Genomic DNA, 16,535 nt, shown 5'->3' on the forward strand with positions numbered 1-16,535 from the left:
AGATAATAAACAGTGATGTATCTCATGAATGCCATAAAAATGCACAATTCAGATAGGGAAACACGGACCCCTAGATATACCAGAGGTGAGATCGGGTGCCTAGGAGGAATAAGTATCCTCTTTCGACCGATTACACCCCTCATGAGCCTTATACCTTGATCAGGAAAACGGAGTAATGTAAACAACAAATTCATGTCAAATGTTTGACCTATGTATTGATATACACATTATCCACCAGAAATGGGTGGGTGGACACCATAAAATACAAAGTGCAATTTAATGGACTTGATTTTTATTGAAATCTTTATGGATTTTATTTTAAATGCCTGCAAATTAGGTAATTCAAATTTATGTACGCTAATCAAGGATAAATTCTTTATTGACGTCAATCTGTAATGTATCGGACACACCTTTATATTTCTTTGTAAGGTATATAAATATGTTATTAGTCGAGAAGTATTTGCAATAACTGGCATATCTTTAAACGTTTCTATGGAAACTAAATCCTAAAATGTGGAGTTTTGATATTTGAAATATATTGGATGTAGTTGCAGTTGGTAAATGTAATAAAATCTGGTATAAAAATGAAAATGGAATTCTGCGCTTACAGCAAGACTTTTCAGTATGTTTACTGTACATTCATGATTTGGGGATTACTTTTCAAGATGCAATCGTCATTAAGAGAATATGATTTTTTGCCGGACAGTCGATTTGATAACTATTTGCTTAATCACGGATTGTTATGGGAATTACAGAGTGTGTCAACATTGATGTGTGCTATTCGTTGTGCAAGCTTCAAATCATGCATTTCGTTTTATTTTAACAATGCTGAAAGACGTTGTCGCGGGCATGAAACGTTGATGTTGACAACAGAAGCAGGAGTGCATGAAAATAACTGGAACTATTTCTACTTAACGAAAACGGGTAAGTACTACTGCTCTTTCCCGGGTGATGACTGTCTTTTTTCAGTGTTGGATCAGTAAAATATTGGTTTTCTTATTTCTCTCCTTTCCCTACAATTTGTTCTTGGTGATAGGCATCAGAGGGTTGACAATGAATATGGAAAATGAATAATTTGATTATTGTCCTTGTGCAAAAAATATGAATTAGACAAAATCACCTAATTAACTTATTTAATACCAATTCTTGTTTATTACAAGCACTTACATTTGATGAAAACTTTTTGGGCAGACCACACACACTTAATACATGTATCTTATTTCAATGGAAAATTTCAATAACACTATAGGACTTTTCTATTTCTAAAATCTGGAACATTTTGAAATCAGATATTGGGATTGACAGTGCTGACTAAAATGCAATACCATATATAACTATGTTCAAAGTAAAATCGTATCTAACCACACACCATACTTAAATTACATGAAATAAATACTGATGTTTTCGTAATTTGAATTACCTTATAAAGATCTGTGATATATGATTTTATTTGAAGACAGACCAAGAGGGCTGTAGAAATAATATGTTTTATTTCGTGGTTTTATAACAAGTTCGTTCATGCCAGATCGCAGTAGTTCGGTGGTAGAGCGTCTGCCCGTTACCAGGAGGTAGTGATCTTGAGCCCCACTCGTGTCATAGCTGAGTTAATCTCATGAACTTTACAAACATATGTAGTGATTCCTCCTTTGTTCATCAACAGGGGATGCTTACTCCTCCTAGGCACCTGATCCCACCTCTGGTGTATCCAGGGGTCTGTGTTTGCCCAACTATCTATTTTGTATTGCTTATAGGAGTTATGAGATTGATCACTAGCTGTTCGTTGTCTTCACCTTACTAAACAATCGGCATCTAGAAGTATGAATCATGGGTCTCCTATATATGACCTTAAAAACAGAGATCCCCGATGTGACAGGCTTCGGCACGTTAACAAACCATACCAAATACGGCCCTAAGCATAGGTCTAAATTGTGGTACTTCGCCTACAGCTGGTGACGTCCTGATGTCAGTTGGAATTTTGCAAAGGGGTGTAAAACAAACCATTAAATGAGTTTTGTGTTTTTACAAAGATATTATTACAATGAAGGATAACCATGTTTGTCATAACAATAAAGATATATATTTGTTTCCTATGTTGCCATACACTACAATAGCAATATTACGGATTTCCATAGATCGGTTATGGAGTTTCGTTGTCATAAAAATTCGATCATATATATAGAGTAACGGCTGTACAGTGAATATTTGTATGATATCTGAAATACCGCTGTAAAGTTTTTTTTTCAACACATCATTCTAAGCAAGAAAACCTGTGTGAAAATTTCAGATTTTTATAGGAGTAAATGTATCTTCTAGTACGTTCCTTTAAAAGTTTTCTTTCATACTACATCACTGGTATTGGGTGAAGTGACACTAATTTCTATGCAAGGCACATGAAGCCAAGACAGTGTAGATCCTTTGATGTGTTGTGACTCGGGGTCTCGGTATTGAATGACTTATCGAGCAAACTCGCTACTCTGGTTTGGAGAGCGTCCTCGGAAGGAATAACCACTTCTTATTTTGTACGTTTTAGGAAAGGTGTCATTCAATAGATTCTTATCTAAATATATCATAAATGCCAAATTCAAACATTGCAAGCCCAGTTTAAAGACTGAATGTAATACATGACCTGCATATCCATGACATGACGGTGTTTGCTGGCATTATCTCTGCTGAAAATTCTTCGGGTTTTTATTTTTCGCGTTCAGATTTTTGTTGGCAACTGTCGGCTATAACAACATTAATTTTTGGATAAGTTGTGACATAATTCTAAGCATGTCATAAAGGTACTTTTTCGCTTGACGCAACTCATCTATCGAAGGTCCCTTTTCCCTCATTTATCTATTAACAATGCTCATTTTCATTCATATGACGATTCGATATGTCCCTGTGAACTCCAAATAAAGGACACCACAGAGTCGCCCACTTCTGTGTAATACTTAGATATTTTATTGAAAATAGATATCAAAGGCAAACTAACTACTCAACTTTATGACAGAATGATTTCAGCTTCTCCATCGTCAACTTCCCATATTTATGTAGCAATATTCAATTATCACCTGCATATGGTGTATATATATCTCAACTGACTGGATACACAAGAGCTTGTTCTGCCTATCCTCAGTTTATAAATCGAGGCAGGTTACTGATAAACAAATCGATGACGCATCAGTTTCAACAGTCTCGTCTAAAGTCAGCATTTCCCAAATTATATGGTCGTTATAACGATCTAGTTTGCCAATACAACCCATCATTGTGTCAAATGCTATCTGACGTGTTTCATACCGAGTGTTAGGCCGTTCTTGACACACTGATTTTGACTACAGATAACTCCGTTTAGCTGATCAAGATATAGGGCTCAAGGCTGGTGTGACCAGTCGACATGAAATCTTCCTCCTCCTAAGCACCTGATCCCACCTCTGGTATGTCCAGAGGCCGTGTGTGCCCAACTATCTATTCTGTATTGCTAATAGGAGTTTTGAGATTGATTACTGTACGTTATCTTCACTTTTTATTATACAATTATTCTTTTTAAATTAGATGCACTCCTACAGACATCCTAAAGGAAAAAAGAAATAGATGAAAATTTTATTTCAACAAAGATTAAAACGCACACAATTTTTTTTTTCTTCTAGGAAAGTGTCCTACTCTGTATGCCTATAGCAAAGCATTTGAGTATTGTGTGGGATATGAAGGTCATTTTGTTACTGACGAGGGATTGGCTAAATGTCAAGAACATAATGGAAGATATTTACTGGTCAGAACGGCGGAGGAAAACAGATTTGCAAGCCTGTTAGCATGTATGTATTTTGATTTTGTTATAAAACATAGATTGAGTCATTACATATCACTCCGGGTGCCCAATGAAATACAACTGTTTGTTGAAGCAACATTTTGACAGAGACGTTGTCTTCTCTGGATGTCGAAAGTAGTTTTTAATTTGAAGAGATTTGAAGTAGTGTAGTGCAGATGGAAACTCTATATGAATATTCCACTTGATTCATTCCCGGGTAGATTTCGTGATGACAATAAGAAAGATCACAATTTTAAAAATCTTATCACAGATCGACTCCAGAATGTATCATTTGATTCATTCAAGGATATGTGTATTGATGAAAATAAAAGAAAAATTGCAATTTCACCAATCTTATTGCGGATCAACACCAGAATCGCGGGTGTCTTAAAGCAGTTCATACTGCATTTATGCACATAAACTGCATAATTTTCCAAATATGTTCTACATAAAGTGAGGGAGCTACTAACGTTTTAAAAACTATTTTGGTTGTTTAGATGAGAACATTTTATATCATAACAACATGACAAACATGCGCTTCCGTATGACGTCAATGTATTACTGTTAAAATGGAAAAGTAGCCCAAGGTTTAAAACATTGATCTAACTGGCGATAATGACGGTAAACACCCATAGTTTATCAAATCTGCTGATAGAATCCTACCGCTTTCCGTACGAAATTATTATCAAATATTTAAACAGGAAACAACCTAGGCCATGTTTCATATTTTACACTAATGCTATGCAGTTGTCATTAAGTTTTCATAGCAGATGATTATATAAGTAATTACCGTGTACATTAGTTTATTACCTTTAACACGGTGTATAAATGTATATAAAAGTATGCAACGTAGTGTGTTACTTTTGCAGTTTTATCTCAGTGTATGACAGAGGAAAATCGGATCAATATGCTAAAGGAAATGCTTTTCCGTTAAACAAAGTTTTCAATGAATGTAATCAACGTACCTTCATACATGTAATAACAATAAATTATCATTGCTTTACATGTATGTTCCATATATCCCATACCATATATTTCAAATAATTCACATTTTGTCGATATTTACATGGCAAACTTTAACAAATTATTTACATGTGTTAACGTCACTCGATGTATACTTATGAGGTCATCAACTTTACATTTTTTTTTAATATATCAACATCAAAATGTGATACGATTGTACTTCCCGAAACCCTTGCAGACAATAACATTTTGTTGAATATAGCTTTATTCTTATACAAAATTTCAAGATAATAATTTAAACTTTTTTTAAGAATCAGTGTTTTGTTTAGAAAATTATATCAACCAAATTCAATAAATTACAACACATTTAAATTAGTTCAAAATCTCAACTACTTCTATCATAAATCATAAAACTGAAGTACCTGTATAGGATTATAAAAATAGAAGATATATTGGATAAAACAGAAAATGTAATATCATTCAGATTTAGAACTGTTTGATTGATCAATCCTTCCGCCACAAAATATAGCCCCTATCAAACATTTTCTTAATTTGAATTCACAGAAAAAAATTCAACTGGATGGGGTTCAGTAATACATGCGAAATATGTTTGCACAAATGGGATCAGTATTGAGCCACTGAATACTTAGTTGTAGCATCCTGTGCAGTTTTGCTCAAAAGCTCAGGAGCCAACTTCCTAAAAACATTTATAAAAATTGATTCAGAACTTGTATTACTCTTTCGATGGTGAAATTGTGCCTCATATGAAATGCTGTACCGCGCCTTTAAATATAGTTAATATAATTAACCACCTTACCATGCACCACACTTTTTACCAACATTCACTATCCGTACTATAGTGTGAAAGTAATTTTTGATGGATTGAAATCCATTGCTCTAGATTTGGGGGGGGGGGGGTTAACATTAAATCATGCTATCAAAATTAATCTATCACAACCTACGCCCACTCCGAATTCTCAACAAAATATCCATATCATCGTCAAAAGACGCTGACAAATTCATAAATCACCCTTATTCAATGTAATCCATTCTGAATAAAGGGGAAAATGGATCGTTGAAAACTAACGGAATAGTTCCATAGCTATTGTTGAGGAAATTTATCATAGAATACATTGAAATAATGCACATTTTCTTCATCTGTAACTGCATGATAAATTAATTACCTCAGAAATATTTCTTATTTCTGTCCAACAATGATTCTTTGCAAGATCATATATTTATGATACATCTAAAGTTCAGAACATCAAAACAAAAACCCTAAAGCAAACAAATGTAAAACAATACGTAGAAAAAACAAACCGGTACCTAATGTTTCAAACTAAATGTCATAGTATTTTTTATTTTTTTTTTACGTTCGATTTCATGGTGGTGACCCAAAACAGGAACGCTACAGAAACCAAAGTAAAGGCATTGTGTATGTAAACCAATTCGGTACCTAACGCCTTAAAACTAAATGTCACAGCTTCCCAGTGTTGTGTTCATTGACGTGCTTAGCACAATATCACACTTAACGTCTAGATCTGTGTATTTTCAGATAATTTTGATCACCTTACCAAGTCACAAAATCGCCAAATGAGAATTCAAGGAACGTTTGACTTCACAGACATGACTTGGAAAGATGACAACGGAAACAACCTCACGTTTACACAGCTTCTGACAGAAGATGTTCCGAAAGCTGACCGCGTCCTGTACATCAAAAACACCCATCACAAAGAAAATTTTACAATGGGTTACCGACATGGAGTCGTGCATGCATTTATAACTATATGTGTAATTTGAAATTTTAGCCCTAAAATCATTCTTGTAGATTTTACTTACACCTTATAGTGTATCAACAACTTTATATAAGATGTGTATTTGTTGGCAAATCAATAGAAATATAAGTTCCCTTTCACGTTAATATATTACTTGGTAATACGCAATCATCCACATTTGATATTGACAACATATGTGTATATGTTTATTAGTTTTTAAATCGAGGTAAGCTACTGACAAACAAGTTGATGGTACAGGGATTTCAACAGTCTCGATTGAAGTCAGCATTTCGCAAATTCTATGGTCGTGATAACGATCTAGTTCGTCAATACAACCTCGCATTGGGTCAAATGCTGTCTGACGTGTTTCATACCGATTGTTAAGCCGTTCTTGGCACACTGATTTTGACTGCGGATAACTCCGTTTACCTGATCAGGATATGGGGCTCACGGCGGGTGTGACCGGTCAACAGGGGATGCTTACTCCTCCTAGGCACCTGATCCCATCTCAGGTGTGTCCAGGGGTCCGTGTTTGCCCAACTATCTATTTTGTATTGCTTGTAGGAGTTATGAGATTGATCACTGTTCGCTATCTTCACCTTGCATCCGATCTTTAAACAGCGGTCTGTTGGAATTATGATAGACATACATTGTGTTCCTTTATCATCGAAGCAACGTTTGTACTTTTATTTAATGTCAATTATTAGATCGTTCTTTCCGTACTGGTTTTGGCTGCGGATTGCTCCGTTTACATATTTGAAATACGTGTATTTAGATCACGGAGCGTGTTGCCGGTCGACAAGTGCTATTCAATCCTCCTAGGTACGTGACTCCATCTTTGATACACACAAAGGTCTGCGTTTGTCCCATACTCATCTTTACTGGATTTATGAAACTGATTTGTATTCGTTGTCTTAATTTCAGCTCATCTGAGGTGGGTTTTTTGCCAGCGTCCGTGTGTCTGTTAGATTAATACATATTGTGTTTTCTTCTTGAGAACCACACGGCCTATTTCAATAAAACTTGACAAAAACAGCAATGAGTGAAGGGGATTAAAATCTATTCAAATGAATGTTTACATCACTTTCGAAAGGGAGATAATTTAGAAATAATGAAAATATGGCGACATCCTTTAAAACCTTTCTTCTCTAGAACCACTGTGCCAGAAAAGATAAAACATATGTAAAAGCTTCCTTATAGAATATACATGTAGATTTAAAAAATTTAAATCATGGACCCCGGGGAAGGATGAGTCTACAATGAGTGGTCATTTCTTAAGGCGGATACATTAAAAGAACTATTTTAAAATCATCTTTTCAAGAAAACTGGGGTCTTGATTAGTCATATCAATGTACAATATTTATCAGATGATGTAGATCTAAGTCTCCCCAGATCATCACAGCGAAGGTAGTATAGGGACATGGTAGTGGAAGGGACGTATATTCCAATTTACAATTTGTACTTCCCCTCAACCACTTTGCCAACTGGCAACCAAACTTGCAATTACGCATAACTGGGTGGCGGGGATTCAAAATTATTAAATTAAGGGCCAAATACCTTTCAAGGGCGTGGGATTAATAAAGAAATAATAACGATATGTGAGCATCTAAAAGAAATTCCTTAATGGCTGAAGATTTAAGATGGTTCAAATCACGGCCCCGGAGTAGGGTGGGACAACAAAAGCAAATCAAAGGCTTACATTAGAACACAGTTTATATAACGTTGTTTCATCATTTATTATGTAAGGTGTTAATTTTTCTTCTTTTGTATATAGAAAGTAAAAACCGACGTCCTGTGTCACAGTCACAGTAGGTGTGGCACGACGAAGGTCCCTTGCTGTTTATAGGCATAGGCATAGGCCTTAATTTTGCAGCTTTTCACTGGCAATGGCGACGTTTCCATATGAGTAAAAAATTCTCAAGAGGGAAGTTATACAATATAGAATCAATCAATCACTCAATCTTGAAACTTAAAACTAAGTATTATCCTAAAGGGCAGTAATTTTCACCCCTTGCATAATCTCTCTCTCTCTCTCTCTCTCTCTCTCTCTCTCTCTCTCTCTCTCTCTCTCAAGTATACTATCAAGATCTACATTAAATTACCGAACTTCTATGGACCACAACGTTCGCTGAAGTTAATTTTGTCTTGCAATTCTTCAGACTAAATGCTTTTTAAAATACCCTTATTTTTCCACGACAAAATGGACTCTTGAAATGATTCAACCCAAAGAAACGATGTCATAGCTGAACTTAAATCCACACAAAGTAGGATTGCTTCAATATCATACTACTCCGATGGCTTTGTCGTCCAAGGGAACAATTGTGAAAGCATTCCCCTATAGTCTTGTACTACATAACGTCTGATCCTCATTCCTAGTCCCACGTTATCGCAAGGTATATAACTTTGCAAAATCAATACACACAACGAAAGCAAAGACAGAAACCTGAATTCACAGAATTGGGGAATATTTTATATTGATACATCTTATGCTGTTTGGAAAACAGCTAGCATAATCAAGTACACAACAACCTTTGACTTAGTCCTTTATTGTAAGCTGTGGGTATGTGTGTGTGTAGGCGTGTGGTAAATTGCTGAAACAAGTACAAATAACACATAAATGCAAGGTGAGGATAACGAACAGTGATCAATCTCATAACTCCTACAAGCAATACAAAATAGATAGTTAGGCAAACACGGACCCCTGGACACACCAGAGGTGTATGACAAGAAAGAAAATAGCATATATATATATATATATATATATATATATATATATATATATATATATATAAAAGCACTGAAAAGGCCACGACACTGTTGGTTATTTAAAACTCAAATTTTCGACGCAACCCGCGTCTTTATCAAGAGACATAAATTACATAAACAAATAACACACAAAAACGACAAGTATCGATAAACTACATTGGTGAGAAGAGTGATACACTATTGTACTGAGTGATACAAATGGTGGTGGTTACGTTGTAAAGCGTGTTTACTGACTATGGTTTAGAGAGTTTGTACCATGGTCGGGTCGGGATGAAAATAAAATTATTCTTGAAAAATTACAGAAATCAGAAAAATTTAGAGGGAAATCTTAAAAAACAATGTGATTATGGAATAAAATGGTGGGAAGATAATGATATGGAGTGATTAAGTTCAAAACAATATTAGGTAGTCCGTACCATTGATGATTCGGATATGGTGAACAGCGAAAAATAATGATTGCCAGAAGAACACGATTAAACAACAAACAAAGTCAATCAAAGGACACTGATCTAGCATTAAAATCAACAATCGAATAGGTGAATGGGAGAGAAGTCAAAGGAAAAAGATTCAATAATATTTTTATTTTTCAAGGTAATATATTTTTCAAGGTCAGACAAATTGAAGCCGCATTCTAGAAATTCTGATATTCCAACATAAAGAGCTATGCGAATCCGAATTTATGTTGATTTAGAATAATGTTTTACCATAGTTTAGAGGTCTTAAGATGATATATTAATAAAATACTAGTCTTCAAGGTCAATACATTTTTTCCCTTATTATCATCCCCCCTTTTTTATTTTAAAATTTTAAAAATGAGAGAGAGAGAGAAAGAGCTATAAAATTTCATAATTGTAATGATTTCTTATGATGTTCTAACATAATTAGGAAGTATTGAAGGTCAAACAACAATCGCAATCCTGGGAATTCTCGCTATGGCTAAACAAGGAACTCAAGGTTAAATAAAGGAACTCAAGGTCAGAGTCTTGAAACCGGGGAAACGAATTGTATTTATATTAATCAAACAAAATAAGATATCTTATCGGGTGAATTTTGGCGATTAGGCTATGGAAACTGATTTTAACTAAGGATTTATCCTGGATTCATGCGCGTGAAATCATTCAAATTATTCATTCCACCTGGACGGAATGATTTCAAACGGTGCATCCAGGATTTTTCCGTGCTCTTTCTCTCTGCATCGGTCCATAATGGGTTATGATCAATAACAACCACTTGCATGTCTTGCCAAATGTGACCTTCTTTGTTGAAATGTTCCCCTACGGGTTCGGTCACGCGTTTGGTTTTGATGGTTGATCGGTGGTTGTTGGTCTTAAGTCTGATGTTTGTAGTTTCCCCAACATATTGTTGTCCACATTGTTTACAATTGATGAGGTATATGCAGTTGTTGGTTTTACAGGAGAGTTGACCCAATATTTTATACGTTTTGCCTGTAGTGAAGCTTTGGAACGTTTCTGAATTATGGCTAAATTTGCAAAGCAAACACCGCTTGTCAGAGCAAGTTGAAAAGCCTCCATTGGGTAGGGGGTTGTCTAATCTGGCCCTTACCACCAAATCCTTGATATTCCTGGGTCGTCTGAAGGACACCATTGGTGGCTCACCAAATTCTCTTGCCAATCTAGGATTATCCAAGAGTTTCGGGAAGTTATCCTTTAGGATTTTGTTTAGGTCCTTCAATGCAGGGTGGTAAGTGGTGACTAGAGGTACTCTACAGCATTTCGTTTTCTCCCTGTACTGCAACAGTTAGTACCTCTAGTCACCACTTACCACCCTGCATTGAAGGACCTAAACAAAATCCTAAAGGATAACTTCCCGAAACTCTTGGATAATTCTAGATTGGCAAGAGAATTTGGTGAGCCACCAATGGTGTCCTTCAGACGACCCAGGAATATCAAGGATTTGGTGGTAAGGGCCAGATTAGACAACCCCCTACCCAATGGAGGCTTTTCAACTTGCTCTGACAAGCGGTGTTTGCTTTGCAAATTTAGCCATAATTCAGAAACGTTCCAAAGCTTCACTACAGGCAAAACGTATAAAATATTGGGTCAACTCTCCTGTAAAACCAACAACTGCATATACCTCATCAATTGTAAACAATGTGGACAACAATATGTTGGGGAAACTACAAACATCAGACTTAGGACTAACAACCACCGATCAACCATCAAAACCAAACGCGTGACCGAACCCGTAGGGGAACATTTCAACAAAGAAGGTCACATTTGGCAAGACATGCAAGTGGTTGTTATTGATCATAACCCATTATGGACCGATGCAGAGAGAAAGAGCACGGAAAAATCCTGGATGCACCGTTTGAAATCATTCCGTCCAGGTGGAATGAATAATTTGAATGATTTCACGCGCATGAATCCAGGATAAATCCTTAGTTAAAATCAGTTTCCATAGCCTAATCGCCAAAATTCACCCGATAAAATATCTTATTTTGTTTGATTAATATAAATACAATTCGTTTCCCCGGTTTCAAGACTTTGACCTTGAGTTCCTTTATTTAACCTTGAGTTCCTTGTTTAGCCATAGCGAGGATTTCCAGGATTGCGATTGTTGTTTGACCTTCAATACTTCCTAATTATGTTAGAACATCATAAGAAATCATTACAATTATGAAATTTTATAGCTCTCTCTCTCTCTCTCTCTCTCTCTCTCTCTCTCTCTCTCTCTCTCTCTCTCTCTCTCTCATTTTTAAAATTTTAAAATAAAAAAGGGGGGATGATAATAAGGGAAAAAATGTATTGACCTTGAAGACTAGTATTTTATTAATATATCATCTTAAGACCTCTAAACTATGGTAAAACATTATTCTAAATCAACATAAATTCGGATTCGCATAGCTCTTTATGTTGGAATATCAGAATTTCTAGAATGCGGCTTCAATTTGTCTGACCTTGAAAAATATATTACCTTGAAAAATAAAAATATTATTGAATCTTTTTCCTTAGCCTTCTCTCCCATTCACCTATTCGATTGTTGATTTTAATGCTAGATCAGTGTCCTTTGATTGACTTTGTTTGTTGTTTAATCGTGTTCTTCTGGCAATCATTATTTTTCGCTGTTCACCATATCCGAATCATCAATGGTACGGACTACCTAATATTGTTTTGAACTTAATCACTCAATATCATTATCTTCCCACCATTTTATTCCATAATCACATTGTTTTTTAAGATTTCCCTCTAAATTTTTCTGATTTCTGTAATTTTTCAAGAATAATTTTATTTTCATCATGACCCGACCATGGTACAAACTCTCTAAACCATAGTCAGTAAACACGCTTTACAACGTAACCACCACCATTTTTATCACTCAGCACAATAGTGTATCACTCTTCTCACCAATGTAGTTTATCGATACTTGTCGTTTTTGTGTGTTATTTGTTTATGTAATTTATGTCTCTTGATAAAGACGCGGGTTGCGTCGAAAATTTGAGTTTTAAATAACCAACAGTGTCGTGGCCTTTTCAGTGCTTTTATAAATTTCTTTACTGGCCTTGTATCTTCTCAGATCCGACACTTTAAGAAAGTAGGGTGTTGTTGGGTTTTTGTGCTTTTATATATATATATATATATATATATATATATATATATATATATATATATATTAATAGCAAACATGATGCATACATATATAATCAACACAAGAAAAATACTTGTAATGATATGACATGACAACATACCAAAAAATGTGCACCCAATCTGAAAACTGTAACCTGACAGATATTAACGTTTCGGGTCTAAATAGGATGATAAACCAAACTAGAAATTTAGAATTTACAATTTAACTTTAGAGTTATGTATTAAAGTTAATCAAATAATAAAGTTATACAAAAATAGAGTAAACCATGTTTTGATTAATAAAATGGATAACACGAGAAAACATGGCGACTTACAACATTGTACAATCTAGATTATAAATGCTTGGGTGCATGAAATATAGCTTATAACATGGCATAACTTAAATACCACATAGATAGAATATTCAATATATTATGTAAATACATAATAATACTTACAATTTGAGGGGACGGGAATGGAAACATGAGAAAGTCTACTGGCGTTTGTAGCATGCGATGGGGACCGCACGCTGTAAACATGACTTAAAAATGAAGAGTCCGCAAAGGAGAGAGAACTCTGAATTATCAAAATGAAAATAACAAGGGCAAAAAAGGATAACTCTAGGTTCCATCACACATCTAATATTTGGTGTCATACATAATAAGAATAATAATATTTCTTCGCTCGCGGCTCAAGGCGATTCGGCGAGCTCACTCAGGACTCCACATATGAGTCACGTGATTTGCTCTTCGTCAGATGAAAAATGATGGAAATTACCCGTAACGATTCCGAGAAAATGTTGCCGTAACTGCGGTATACTTCATTGACTACCCTTTAAATAAGATAGATAAATAGTTTAGAAAATACTACAGCCGTTTTTATTACCTAATCTACTATACAAATTGATATCACATATTTTTTTCTCTTTCCCAATATTTTATCAGCAGAAAAAAGTACACACAATGAGCAGGGGTGAAACAGTTCATCACGTGACCTACTACTGCTCGATCACGTGACGAACTGTTTCGCGGTCACGTGAGAAATTATTGCCCGATTAGAAGATTGGGTAATAAAACAATTATTCCATGCCTTCTCGGAAAACTGCCAAAGCTATTGCCCCTCGGTAGTGGCGGATCATTTTCAGAAATAATGTCTTGAAAACAAATCTGTTTTATCATGCCCGAAAACAAATTCTCACCAATGTTCAAAGGGTTATTAGAAGAAAGTTTTCAATTAAATCCACACATGGCACAAGATCTTGAAACATGACTGAATATATCTTGAATGTGTAGAAAAACATAATTATGCACACATTGCAATATAAGATGTCACCTTAAATGCTGCACGGACAACTTTCCAACCGTTGCAGCAAAATGGGTCTGCAATGCATGTTTATCTATTGACAACTCCGCACCCAGCATGGAAACAGATGCTGACATGATGCCTGAAACGATCGGGATCGACATCTCAGGAGATGACGTTTACACTTCCGGTGTAAACAACGTGGAAAACGACCATGACATCTGGGAGAACTTAGCAAACGTTAGAAAAGCGAATCCAGCTAAGCTTATATGTGGTTATTTAAACATAAACAGTCTCGCAGGAAAGTATGATCAGATCCAGGGCATATTAAAGCGAAATCTCGTCGACATGCTTTTTCTGGCAGAGACTAAAATCAACGCCTCCTACCCCGATGCACAGTTTGTAATTGACAATTATGCTATGTGGCGAGCTGATCGGAATAAGCATGGTGGAGGAGTACTAGCCTTCCTCAGGTCCGATCTGGCTGGATATCGTAAGCCTACCTTTGAATTTAAAGACATAGCGTCCGTGGGAATAGAGGTAACATCAAACGGTCACAAATGGTTATTTGTTGGAACATATAAACCACCGAATATGAATGAAAATGTTTTTAATGACGATTTTAGCAAAACGTTAGATAGAATTATAAGTAGATATGACAACTACATCGTTATTGGCGATTTAAATATCAACATGCTTGACAAACAAAAAATCTTAATAAAGTCTGATATATGTGATACTCATGGTGCTAAGAACTTGGTGAAAAAGGCTACATGCTTTACCAAAATTGGTAAACCATCCCTACTAGATGTCATTACCACCAACGAAAATTCAAACATAGGCGAAGTATGTAATTTTGGTTCAGGAATTAGTAACTGCCACAATTTTATATCTGTTCAGGTTGACATAACCATATTAGAGAGACAAGCAAAACGCAGATTATGTTGAAGTTTTAAACATTTTGATGCTGAAAATATTACAGAGGACTTAGAAACTTATTGTGTGATGACAAAGATGTAAACAAGTGTTACAATGATTTTAGCAACTGCTTTCTAAATGTAGCTAACAAACATGCCCCACTGAAATCAAGAAAAATCCAAACAAAACAAGTCCCATATGTAAAACTTATACGGTACCAATTTTGATGCACCAGATGCGCATTTCGACAAATAATGTCTCTTCAGTGATGTTCAACCGATATGTTTGAAATCCGAAATAACTATGAAGTTTTAGATCTAAATATAGCCAAAAACAGCGTGCCAAACAAGTGGAGCGAATAAACGAATACGAATAAAGAACTTAGGAAGGCAATATACAAGAAAAAATGTTGTTTAACAAGTACCAATCCATAAACTCCTCTGAAAATTGGGGAAAGTACAGAAAACAAAGAAACTATGTAACCATCTTAAAAAACAAGTCTATAAATCAATACTTCATTAAAATGATGTGCTGGAGGCCCAAAATGAAAAGACTTTTGGCCGACTGTAAAACCATTTTTAACAAACAAAGGATGCACCACACAGAAAGACTCAATTCTCTCGGAAAATAACACTCTTGTAAACAGCCAGAAAGAAGTATGTGAAATATTTAATGACTTTTTCATAAATGTTGCTAAAAATATTGGGGATGCAGAACACGTAGATGAAAATCACCCAAGTATACAGGCAATAAAAGCAAATACAACAGAATTACCACAACAACATCCATTTTCCTTTAAAGCTGTCACTGAAGACTTTGTAACAAAAAGTATAAAGAAAATAAATATTAAAAAAGCCACTGGTATTGATGGAATTTCTCCAAAACTCTTACACATCGCTTTACCAGTTATCAGCAAACCTCTAAGTCAACTAATTAACATGTCCCTATCAACATCAACTTTCCCTAACCAGCTTAAGATAGCACACAAGTGACACCATTACACAAGAAGAATAGTTCATTAGAGAAAGGCAACTATAGACCTGTTAGTGTTTTTCCTGCAATCTCAAAAGTTTTTGAAAGAGCAATTGAAAATCAGTTAACAATGTTTTTTAAAAATGTTTTCAATCCTTTTTTGGCAGCTTTTCGGTCAAGTTTTGAATGTCAGTCAACTTTATTAAGAGTAATTGAAGATTGGAAACAAGCATTGGTTAAAAAAGGTAAACAGCAACAATTGTAATGGACCTTTCTAAAGCCTTTGACTGCCTTCCTCATGAACTACTTCTTCTTAAACTAAAAGCATATGGTCTCCCAAAAGCAGCACAAGAGATGTTAAGTAGCTATCTCTCATGTAGAAAACAGTGTGTTAAAGTAGGGGAGCACACCAGCATCATGTCAAAAATAATCAAAGGTGTGCCACAAGGGTCTATCATCGCCCCC

General features: G+C 35.3%; 1 protein-coding gene across 1 annotated transcript; it reads left to right on the forward strand.

Annotated features, from left to right (window-relative positions):
• Positions 1-485: 485 nt before the first annotated feature.
• On the forward strand, positions 486-6,770 carry LOC125653984 (uncharacterized). Its single transcript, XM_048883679.2, has 3 exons — positions 486-924; positions 3,633-3,797; positions 6,309-6,770. Exons 1-3 carry the CDS (start codon positions 585-587, stop codon positions 6,551-6,553), a joined length of 750 nt encoding a protein of 249 aa, XP_048739636.2. The 5' UTR covers positions 486-584; the 3' UTR covers positions 6,554-6,770.
• The last annotated feature ends 9,765 nt before the right edge of the window (positions 6,771-16,535 follow it).

This window comes from Ostrea edulis, chromosome 7, assembly GCF_947568905.1.
Source record: "Ostrea edulis chromosome 7, xbOstEdul1.1, whole genome shotgun sequence".
In the NCBI taxonomy this organism is placed as follows: domain Eukaryota; kingdom Metazoa; phylum Mollusca; class Bivalvia; order Ostreida; family Ostreidae; genus Ostrea; species Ostrea edulis.

Bases quoted from the DNA above. Each gene is read 5' to 3' on its own strand.
- LOC125653984 (XM_048883679.2), top strand. From the start codon at position 585: ATGAAAATGGAATTCTGCGCTTACAGCAAGACTTTTCAGTATGTTTAC. The intron at 925-3,632 runs GTAAGTACTACT...TTTTTCTTCTAG, and splicing joins TTTCTACTTAACGAAAACGG to GAAAGTGTCCTACTCTGTAT. The intron at 3,798-6,308 runs GTATGTATTTTG...GTGTATTTTCAG, and splicing joins ATTTGCAAGCCTGTTAGCAT to ATAATTTTGATCACCTTACC.